This window comes from Carya illinoinensis, chromosome 12 (assembly GCF_018687715.1).
Source record: "Carya illinoinensis cultivar Pawnee chromosome 12, C.illinoinensisPawnee_v1, whole genome shotgun sequence".
Classification (NCBI taxonomy): domain Eukaryota; kingdom Viridiplantae; phylum Streptophyta; class Magnoliopsida; order Fagales; family Juglandaceae; genus Carya; species Carya illinoinensis.
This window is the reverse complement of record NC_056763.1, coordinates 1265405-1276980: the sequence shown is the minus strand read 5'-3', so window position 1 is coordinate 1276980 and position 11576 is coordinate 1265405. Positions and strand designations below refer to the sequence as shown.

The window sequence follows — 11576 nt, the reverse complement described above, 5'->3', positions numbered from 1 at the left end:
GTTGACACCTTAACTAATTTAATGCTTACTCCATTAAAGAATCTGATATATAGATAATGTGTATGTGCTGTATTGAATCATAATGACATTCTGCTGTTGAATCATTACGATCAACATTGTTTGGTTATAAGATGAGATGAGATGTTTTATTAAAAATTAAATAAAATATTATTATAATATAATTTTTTAATATTAATTTTGTTTTAAGATTTGAAAAAATTAAATTATTTATTATATTTTATATGAAAATTTATGAAAATTATAATAATTATTTGAGATGAGATGATATTAGATAATTTTGGTTTTGGTCGCACCAATCCAGTTACATCTTAAGAAGTGATGCCTCTCAAAGGGGGAGGTTCGCGAGAAACTAATCAAAGACGAAAACAAAAATTGAATTCCATATTAGAGAACAGTCTTTGTATAATTCCCAGCCTCTGATGGTGGAGGCATCCATAAGGTTCTGGGTGGTAAAGTTAACAGCTGGTACAAACCCTAGCCGGAGCAAAGCTTTTCAAGAGCCAAGTTTTCATCACCACCAGTAGCTTCCAGTGCACTTCTCACGAGAGCATCAGTGAAGCCCATCTCCACAAGCTTTTGCACCTGCACCATTCCCACAGTGGTTTACCAAATTGCTAATATGTACCATGGGTTACGAATGCAAAATTCAAGAAATATATAGCATAGAGTAAGGCATTAACATGCCCAGTACAAAAAGTAAAACTCTGATATTCAAGATGATATTTTTTCGTTTCATAAAGATAATGAAAGACTTAACTCGAAAGTCTTATCTGCCTTTCCAATGGAGAGAGAGCGAGAGAGAGAGAGACAGAGGGAACCATACCTTTTCTTCCACTCCAAGAGATGATGCCTTGGCAAAAGTTTCCGTCCAATAACGAGCAGTGGCGACGAAAGTTTGATACTCTCTAAGATACTGCATTGTCCACAAGTTGACACTAATATTGAATAAGATGAGTCTAACAGAACGAAGAAGAATACAAGCAAGACTAACAGCAAAAGGCGAGTCCCTTATTATCTCTAAAATATACTATCATAATCACATCTAAGCACTGAACTAAATAGAGACCTGTTGTGCCACAACAGCATCCTGAGGGTCGTCAGGTTCTGGTGCTGAGAGTAGTGCTTGTACAGACAAAAGGGCTGTCTTCAAAGTTAATGCTGGGCTCCATTGGTCCTTCAAGATGTCCAGGCAAATAGCTCCACTTTGACTGCTGATATTAGGGTGCCTTATATAGGTAAATATACCCACAAAAAGCAATCAAGTGTCATTAATCTTTAACACTGGCCACATGCTCTCATTTTATCATGGATAGAGAGCATCACATAATTTTCCAGCATTGAATCATCGCTAAAACTACAAACGGGTAGAGCAACTCAGAATATTTTATTTCAATTATTCCATTGTGATCCAAATCCATACAATCATTCAACATCTTTTGTTTTTTTCTGATAAGTAATAAACTTTGATAAGTTACCAAATCCATAACATCATTCAACTTCATAGTTATCATAAGATCTAAAAATCCACTAGGTGACCAGTTGCACCAAGAAAAATGTCTGCCAGTTTATACAGTTCAATACTTTAATGTCAAGCCCATCAGAAATCAACTAGCAGCATCATATCTAACTGAAACGATGGAAAAGGAAATAGAAAAGTTGCAGAAGATAATATCACCTTGCATCATGTCTTCAACTCCAACACCCACCTAACTAGAAATTTGAACACAAAACTACAATGGCTAGTCAATTGAATAGAAAGCATTTACATCTGTCTTGTTTCATATCAAAATGTAATGGTAAAAGCTTATTTCATACTTGAAGAGAATTATCCCTGCCACTAACACAAATTTAAAAAATTAAAAAATTAAAAAAATTAAAAAAAAAAAAAAAAAGACTTAAGTCTTTGTTTATACATTTAACTGTTGATTCCAGCAATTTATGTGGAAAACACACAGGAGAACGTTCTTTTGCAGATATTATTACCAGTATTAAGGCCTCGTACCCATGCTAAATTGAATATTTGACAAATGGCTTTAACCTACTGGCTCTATGTAGGATAAAACATAAAATTTTGGAATTAAAATCTGATATCCTAATTTGACTTCTTACCATATGTCTTGAACCCATTTAGATTTCTATGTATTCATGTTAAACAGTGAAGTCCAAAAGAAAGCTTCAAACATAGAAAGCTTTGCTTTCCTACTTTTCGTAGCCTTTGCGTTTCATAGTGGATACAGTGAGCAAAACTAAATAGGGATGTACAGTTACCCAAAAGCATGGTTCATTTCACCTGATCACATACTCATAGCCCATCTTTGTAACATGAGAAATGCTACTTATCATCCCCACATCACACCATGATGTGATTTGTCATTTTTGTCCTATTTAAATACACATATTTACAAATCAATAAGTATGTGTTGAAGGGTAAAAATGACAAATTTTTCTTGTACATTACTAGCAATCTACCATGTCTGAGAAAATTTGCAAATAATACCATCTGTCGCTTAGGAATAAGAAGAAACTAATACGAATCGACATTAATATTTTCCAAACACTTATCAAGTAAAAAAAAAAAAAAAAAATCCTACCAAACTTTGGTTGCAAACCGCATCTTGGGAGGCGCAAAAGGGTACCCATCTGCAAAAAGAAAGCCACGATAGATACAACGTAACTTTTCATGATACGATTTTCTTCCCTAAACTTTACTTACTAAAACAACCACAAATAAACACGTTGAAACAACGAATACCCAGCAAGCATTCGCCAAATTTGAACATTAAAGACTTCGACACACATCCGAACACATACATATTAAAGGAACAAATACAACAAATATATTTGACAAATTTACACATGAAAGACTTTCATACCACCCAATCACACACTAACTACACAATTCAATCACTTTAACCCCCAAATCCTCAAAGCTAACTCAACTAGAAAATCTTGTTTGCAGGACAAATTAAACTCCCAACCTCAACAAAGAAAACCCAAGATGAAATACAGTAAAATGTTACAATTGAAAAAAAAATAAAAATAAAATGGAGAGAGAGAGAGAGAGATAGAGAGACAGAGAGAGACAGAGGGAGAGGCAAGGAGGAGGAATATGGAAACCTGGGAGTGAGATGTCGATTTGGAAGGTGCCGCCTTCGTAGGGCGTACCGATGGGGCCAGGGATGAATCCGATGAGGCGGGCGAGATTGTCGGCTTTGGGGCTGACTGTGATGCCAGATGCCTCTATGTCTCTGCTGCATTCTTGAAGCTCTTTTTGCACGCGGGCGAAGTCTACCATATTCTTTTTTCGGGGAGCCGAGAGAGAGGGAGAGTGTGCGCGTGCGTGGGCGAGAGCGTGAGCGTGAGGGAATTTGAAGCGGTGTGGGTGGGAGAGAGAGACCGGTAAGAACGAATTTGTTAGAGGATGCGGCTACTATGTCGCCTGAAATGTACCGTTGGTGTACCGTCTAGTTATTTTTAATTTTTTTTTAATTTTTTATATTTTTTAATATTTTCTTAATTATTAAATAAAAAAATTATTAATATATTTAAAATCATTTTTTAATTATTATGTAAAAAAATGTCTAGCTATACATTATAGCGGTACAAATGAGACGGCACAACAGCATTTTTTTATTAAAATAAAAGAAAAGGAGAGAGTATATACTATTACCAACATTATTTATTTCTTGGACACGTTATTAGTTGATAATAAATCTCAATAAATCCATACAAAATAAAAAAGCAATAGTTGATTGGGCGTGGCCTAAGTATAATTAGTTTCATTGCCATTAATTTTCCTTTAATACATTTTACTATTCCGCTACGATTTTGTCTTATATATTAATAGTCCAGTTGATTGGACATGTTTTAGTTTCACCCAATCAACGGGGGAGCCTCTTGATCCGATAAGGTAAGTATTTTGAAATCACATTGAGAAATACTTTTTACAATCGGGAGATACAGTCGGTGTGCAGTCGGCTGTAAAAAAAAAATTAATACGGAACCTACATGAAAAAAAAAATTATTTTTATAACTTTTTATAATTCATGTAGGTCTCCTTGAATATAAAAATATTTTTTTATAATTTTTTTTTATTTATTCCGTACAGCCGATTGCACGCCGACTGCGTGTGGCGATTGTATGTAGCAAAGGTCAATCACATTATTAAAGTAATCAATAATTGTAACGAGAAAACGTGCACTTTTACGAGAAAGAAATTGATAAGTAGAAGATGAATATTGTGAACATATCTATAGATATTTATCCTGCATTACTAACGTAGTCGTAGGAGTGAACCAACTTGACTAGTAAACTAATATTATAGGTTATGCTGGAGCTGTTGACTCCTTTGTCGATGGAGTTGTTGTTGACTAGTAAACTACTTGGCCATCTCAAAAGTGAGAAATGTCTTATAGATGTGCAGTGCTGTAAATCACGTTTATGATAGTTCTTGCCTGCCTCTAATTGGCTTAAGGAAAAAACATCCGTGAATCTTGCGTGTATGCTGGATTGAAGAATGGTAAAGATCAAGTAGATTGATAGGACAAGTCACATAAGTCCATACGGTGTGCCTCAAAGATATTATCTCCTAGTGAAAATCACCCACATAGCGTTAGGCCTTACTTTCATGGTCAGATGCATGGCCTATGGGCATATATTCCTCTTTTCCCATGCTTGCTTCTATTGAGAAGTCATCGTTAGAGTACAATCCTAGGCATGTCACCTGTTACCATCTGAGCACTCATATGCTATTTTTGGCTGTGTCAGTTCTTGTACTATGTAGTCTGTTGCCCGACCAAACTACTCCTACACCACATGTTGCTCACCCGAAACTCTCAGTTCCCTTTTGGCTTTACAAACCATACGCATCGTCAGTACACCTTTTGCTTGCCTAGTATATAACATGTATTCCTTTGGTTTCCTTGATCGTTGCTCGCCCAAGGTGATGTTCGAGTTGCTTGCTTGCACTTTACATCTCGTGCCTTTGTTTGCCACAACTTGTTGCTCGCCTTACAATATTTTTAGCTACACGTTTTACACCTTACTGCCTTATTTCTAGGTGTGGTTACCTATGTGTGGGGAGTTCCTTCCGTCGAATTGGTGTGATTCTCACATCCTCCCCTTTCTAATGAAAAATTTAATCCTCAAAATAAGGGACAACTATCCTATATCACATAAATCCAAGGGCTGCTATTGGTGTATAACCTTAGTCCTCATCTCCTTCATTGTTAATGAGTTTACAAGTCAACAACGGGGGTACCTTCGACTCCTTGAACTCCTCCAAATCTAACCTTGTCCATCACTGTATGAAAGGTTTCCTCTCCTTCTGCTAGTCGTTAACTTCTTCTGCATTGTTGTTGTGACGCCCCCAAATTCCGTTTGGGATTGGACGGACATTTGAAGCATTGAGACATGCAACATAAGGTTACCTGTCCCCGTTCATGAAATATAAGATGCAATGTTCCTAACATGCATCTAACATTATGCAATATTCACAGCGGATAATTTTTTCTTTAGCAATACTATGCACCAAATTGAAAATATTTCAAATGCTTAAAACATACTTCATATATAAAGACTCATTGAACAGATCACAACACTAGTCCAAAATGGTTATGATCCAAAAAGTACTAGAGATGCAACTCCATCATACAAGTAGTAATTTACGTTAACTACTATATTAACATTAATGTCGCACCGTCGCTTAGTCAACTGTGTCTGGTTGATCAGCTACTGATTCTCTTTCAGGTCCTGTAACAAGATCTATCATTCGGGGGGGAATGGTAGTTGGGACTACCAAAGTGAGATTTGATTACAAATCTCAGTAAGTTAACAAAAAACTTCCACACAAGCTAATGATACATGGATGGCAGTAAAAGTATAAATGCATAATCAAATTTATAAGTAATTAAAGCATAACTTGGCGTACAACATAACATGATTGACATAACTTAAATTAAAACATGAACTGAACTTGACTTGACATGAACTTGATCTGAAACTTGACTTAGCATGAACTTGCTCTAAAACTTGAATTAACATGAACATGATATGAAACTTAACTTATCATGAACTTGTTCTGAAACTTAACTTAACATGAACGTGATATGAAACTTGACTTATCATGAACTTATTCTGAAACTTTACTTAACATGAAAACTACATACTCCACAGTTATTGTGGTCCTATGTATTCTACGTGTAAATACATACTCCACAGTTGTTGTGGCCCCATGTATTCTACACAAACTTGACTTAACATGAAAAATACATACTCCACAGTTGTTGTGGCCCCATATATTCTACGTGTAAATACATACTCCACAGTTGTTGTGGCCCCATGTATTCTACGGAAACTTATTCTTTAACTGCTTAAATACATACTCCACAGTTGTTGTGGCCCCATGTATTCTACGTGTCACAATTGCTGTGTCTCACGTAGTGTATGCGCCACAATTGCTGTGACCCCATACATAAGTAATCAAGATGAAACGTGACTGGAATACGAAGTGACTGAAGCCCTGACGTAACATAACGTGACTTGAACATAACTTGAAATACATGACCAACTTGAGATAGAAACATTTCGTAACATGGCATAACATATAATAGATAACATATTTAACATGACATACTTGCAACAGTGAATATTACATGACTTGACATACATGTAATAGATGACATACTTAGCATGACGTACTTCTAAGGTACAGTAATACATGACAGAATATATTATGTAACAGATAAAAATTGATGACAGAAGAAATTCTATATAATAGACAATTACGTGATAATTTGGCATGGCATGACATATATGATAACACACATACATACACTGTAGTTCCTTTACTTAGCACACATACACAGTAGACTGCTAGTAAGTTAAAAGTTAACTTACCTCAATCTCCGCATTTCTTATAAAACCTCAAGCGCGACCACGAGGAACTGTAATTAGTGATTCTAAAGTTAGCACTAAATCACTAATAACTTGAAATATAGAAAATACTAACTTAAAGAGTAAAATTTCCATTTTACTCTCTACATATAGGAAAATGACCGTTTTACTCATAACTTAAGGATTTTGCATACTAACTCCAAAAGTCACCAAAATTTACATGCCTCGTGTAAATTTTATCCTCAACTCAAATATCAATTTAGAAAAATTTAAAACTAATCACAACTATTAAAACTCCATAGGGCCAAAATTTCCATATGCTATTTCCATTGATTTTTGCTTCCAACTTGTTTTGATCAACCTTTTGATCTATGACTTATAAATATGTGATCTTCAAACCAAACAATCACATGCTTTAAAAAGATATCCTAAAACATATATAAGCTTCTAATTCAAGATCACATGGTTAAAAATTAACCAAAACATAAATTTAGCCAAGAATATCCACACTTTGGCTTATTTGAATATCTCTTTGCATAAAATTTTATATCTTTGAAACTAACATCAAATTTTTTCAAAATAATAATATAACATGTATATAAGATGCTTAGGATCCTCCAATAAAATTATCAAAGTCATTGGAATAGGTTTAGATTACCAAAGAGTTAAACTTTCTCAAAACAGAAACTGTTTTTCCTCTTCCATTTTCTAAGTTTTTAAATCTAAGAAAATATTTCATCAAAACCTTTAATCATGCAAAAATCCTTAACCAATAATCATATACACATGTTAACAATACTCCATAAAAATTTCGGACCAATATCTATCCATTAGCTTGGTCAAAAACTCCAAACTATAACATATTCTCCAGTTTATCTCCCAGAATGATCTTTCTATAATTTATATAATATTTGACTGACCAAATGATCTTCAAATGGGACAAATAATATATCCACATAAACTAGACTCAAAAAGGAACAACTTATATGAAGGATACTTTATGATAAAACATTTACAAAAACTTCAAAATGGGCGTGCAAAAGAACACGTAAAAACTGTCCGAGAAAGAGTGTTTGATATTCTTTTAATAGAATGTATAAATGAAAATAATTTCATGGGGAGGGGTGGCTGGAGTTACTTATGGATGAGATATGGAAGAGATGAGGCTGGAGTGAGAGTTAAGTGTAGGACTCTCTTACCCGAAGTGAGAGTTAAGTGTAGGACTCTCTTACCCGAAGTGAGAGTGGAGTGTAGGACTTTCTTACCTAATAATATCTACAAAAATCAATTCAAAATATTTTTACCCAATAATATCCACAAAATTAGCTTAAAATATTTTTATCCAATAATATCCACAAAATTAGCTTAAGATATTTTTATCCAATAATATCTACAGTTTTGAACAGACGTTTTGTCCGAAAATATGAAAAAATGTTATTACGCCATAAGACCTTAAATAACCCTCCGAGTCTAATGGCACAAACCATAATACATTTTGACACTTCTAACTATCTCCAATAATCAAAAACACACTTCTGATACCATAGTAAATAATAACACTAACTATGTAGTTAGACAAAAACCTATACGATTAATGGATTCGTGAAAACTTATGGGTCTTCACGAGCTTCCTAAAGTTAATAGAAATTTCACAATTGAATTTCTAGCGGGCTATTACAATCTCCCCTCCTAAAAAAAGGATTTCGTCCTCGAAATCGAAGTAAGAAATAACAAGTTAAGGAATAGGTGTTGCTTACCAACTTGCTGTCTATTCTGTATATATTTGCCTTTGAGATTATGTCATTCCTTAACTCTCTTACTTTAATCAACAATTATATTATACTTCTTTCCACAAGGTTGGCCAAGTTGTATCGACACACTTTCCAAATCTAAAACTTCAAGTAAATAATCTTTCGAAACTCTTCTTTAGAAAAACATAGGCGATATACTTTAAGTATTCTTGTAAATACCATAATTAGTAGAGAATTCATCAAAATTAAGCCGTTAACCTCTCTCTCTCTCTTTTTGTTTTTTTTGTTTTTTTTTAACAAAATCGGTGGCCCTCTGTTTTAGACCAGACAACTCTGATCCGCATGATTTTTATAGGTCTTCTGTAGTTGTTAGGCGCCGCATAGCTATGACACTACTTTGCTCTTCTGTAGTTGTCAGGCACTGCAGCTATGATACTACATTGCTCTTGTCTCTTGTAGAGAAATGCTTCACGAGAGATGATTCGTCATAATTTTCTCTATAAAAGAATTATTCAGTTCATCTTCTTTCGCATCTCATCTTCTTCACTTTTCTGAAATTAGTCTGCATTCTTACTCTGCAATTTCTTTCTGCTTACTCAGTTTGCAATGGCTCATCAATCTTCTCATTACCAATACATGAGGTATTCTGCACCTCGTTTACCAATTGTTTATGCTTATTCCGTAGGTGCTATAATGCAATTCAATAATGATCTGACTAATAAGTCAGATAATGAACTTATGTACGAGCTTGTGAGTCTCGGTACCCGATATTCATCAGCCATTGTCGCATATTCTCAGCGACTGCAATCCAAGACTGGTGGGGTTGACAAACTCCACGAGAATATTTCTATCCTTCAGAGGCTTCTTATGGAATCTAACATGAAGATAGAAGCACTAAAGTGAGAGAACAGAGATTTAAAATCTTTGCTTAACTCTTCTTTTCGAGTGGCTACTCCTTTAGATAGGAAAGGCATGCAGATTTTTGAAGAGCAAGAGCGTTTAAAAATTGAGGCAAAGAGTCTCAAATTTCTGTAATTTTGCTTTATGATAATAAAATAATACTTCACAAATATTCATATTTGTGTTTCTATCTTCTGGTAGATGTTTTATGTGCTCCATTTTATTTCTTTCAGGGATTTTCATATATATGACATGATCCAATGACTCATATAAATATGCATTTAATCATGCATATCCAAACTCTCAATAATCTTCAAGTTAATAAAAATCTCAAGGAGTTCTACTGGTCTAAGACTAACTTACTTCTTTATAATCGCAACAATCATTCCTCTTCCTAGGTGGTACTTTGATAACTGACCAGTTAATAACTTAAACTTGAGACTTTCTCTCTTATGATTGTCATAACTCTTCTATCCATCATGAGTTATCAATTATTCTAACTCTAAATGATTTGTTCCTAATGTTCACATAAATCCTCAAGACCAAGATTTACTCCCCATATAATAGTCTTCAAAAGAAGATCGATCTATGTATCCATAAAGATAATGCTTTGCCAGAAATCATTTACTGGCAGCGTGGTAATACTATTATCATAAATGAATCCTACTAAGGCTAAAGCTTCTCCTAATTAAGTTACTCTTCCAAACACAATTTCTATCGTATTCTCAGAATCAAAACAATTCTCCAAGTATGTGGAATACCATTCATCAATCCTACATATCCTTTCTCATATTACTAAAAGGTATTTTATATCTACATTGGTATGAACAATAATACTTCTAATGAAAATTGTTACTCTTACCACTAGGGTAACAATTCAGCTTCCAAGCTGAATTCTCAAGCACTACTACAATTAATAGAAACAATGACTCGTTTGAATCAAACAATGTACAATTTACCAACCCCAATGACTTGACCTACTCTAAAATAACAATAATGCAATACTACCATCAATTGCAATCAGATCAACGTTAACTATGTTTAATCACATATAGGTCCTAGTAAAGTACCAGTGACGATACCAGCTCCTGTAGTTCCTGGGGCGCCAGCATCTACGTGTCTCTAAGTGACAACATATATTCTAATGGGTATGTGCACTTGTCGCAGTTGTGGATGTCTAAACACGTTGGTCAGCAAACTTACCACCTCAACTAATCTTTCATCCATCGGGACATTCTGATCCTCTTGATTGTTATCTCCCTTAGGATTCTGAAATATTCTATCACGAGTCATGTGTCCCTTCTTGAAACACACGAGTATATGTATTAAAACCACATACTACCTTTCATACCTTAAGAAATTCAAGCCTACTAACGACTAAAATTTCAAGGCTAATGTTTGGTGCATTTCCTAAGGACATGTGGATTTACTGCCCAGAGATGTATTGCTCTGATACCACCCTGTGACGCCCCCAAATTCCGTTTGGGATTGGACGGACATTTGAAGCGTCGAGACATGCAACACAATGTTACGTGCCCCCGTTCATGACATATAAGATGCAATGTTCCTAACATGTATCTAACATTATGCAATATTCGCAGTGGATAATTTTTTTCTTTACCAATACTATGCACCAAATTGAAAATATCCCAAATGCTTAAAACATACTTCATATATAAAGACCCATTGAACAGATCACAACACTAGTCCAAAATGGTTATGATCCAAAAAGTACTAGAGATGCAACTCCATCGTACAAGTAGTAATTTACGTTAACTACTATATTAACATTGATGTCGCACCGTCGCTTAGTCAACTGTGTCTAGTTGATCAGTTACTGATTCTCTTTCAGGTCCTGTAACAAGATCTACCATTCGGGGGAATGGTAGTTGGGACTACCAAAGTGAGATTTGATTACAAATCTAAGTAAGTTAACAAAAAACCCCACACAAGCTAATGATGCATGGATGACAGTAAAAGCATAAATGCATAATCAAATTCATAAGTAAT

General features: G+C 34.6%; 1 protein-coding gene across 1 annotated transcript; it reads right to left on the bottom strand.

The window, feature by feature from the left end:
* Nucleotides 1–249: 249 nt before the first annotated feature.
* Nucleotides 250–3447, bottom strand: LOC122288897 (ubiquitin-conjugating enzyme E2 27-like). Its single transcript, XM_043095716.1, has 5 exons — nt 3139–3447; nt 2613–2661; nt 1088–1247; nt 845–934; nt 250–603 (listed from the first exon to the last, which is right to left on the bottom strand). Exons 1-5 carry the CDS (start codon nt 3314–3316, stop codon nt 496–498), a joined length of 585 nt encoding a protein of 194 aa, XP_042951650.1. The 5' UTR covers nt 3317–3447; the 3' UTR covers nt 250–495.
* Nucleotides 3448–11576: the final 8129 nt, after the last annotated feature.

Coding starts and splice junctions, on each gene's coding strand:
- LOC122288897 (XM_043095716.1), bottom strand. CDS start 3,316: ATGGTAGACTTCGCCCGCGTGCAAAAAGAGCTTCAAGAATGCAGCAGA. Junction 935..1,087: donor ATGCTGTTGTGGCACAACAG/GTCTCTATTTAG, acceptor TGGACAATGCAG/TATCTTAGAGAGTATCAAAC. Junction 604..844: donor CTCTTGGAGTGGAAGAAAAG/GTATGGTTCCCT, acceptor GGAATGGTGCAG/GTGCAAAAGCTTGTGGAGAT.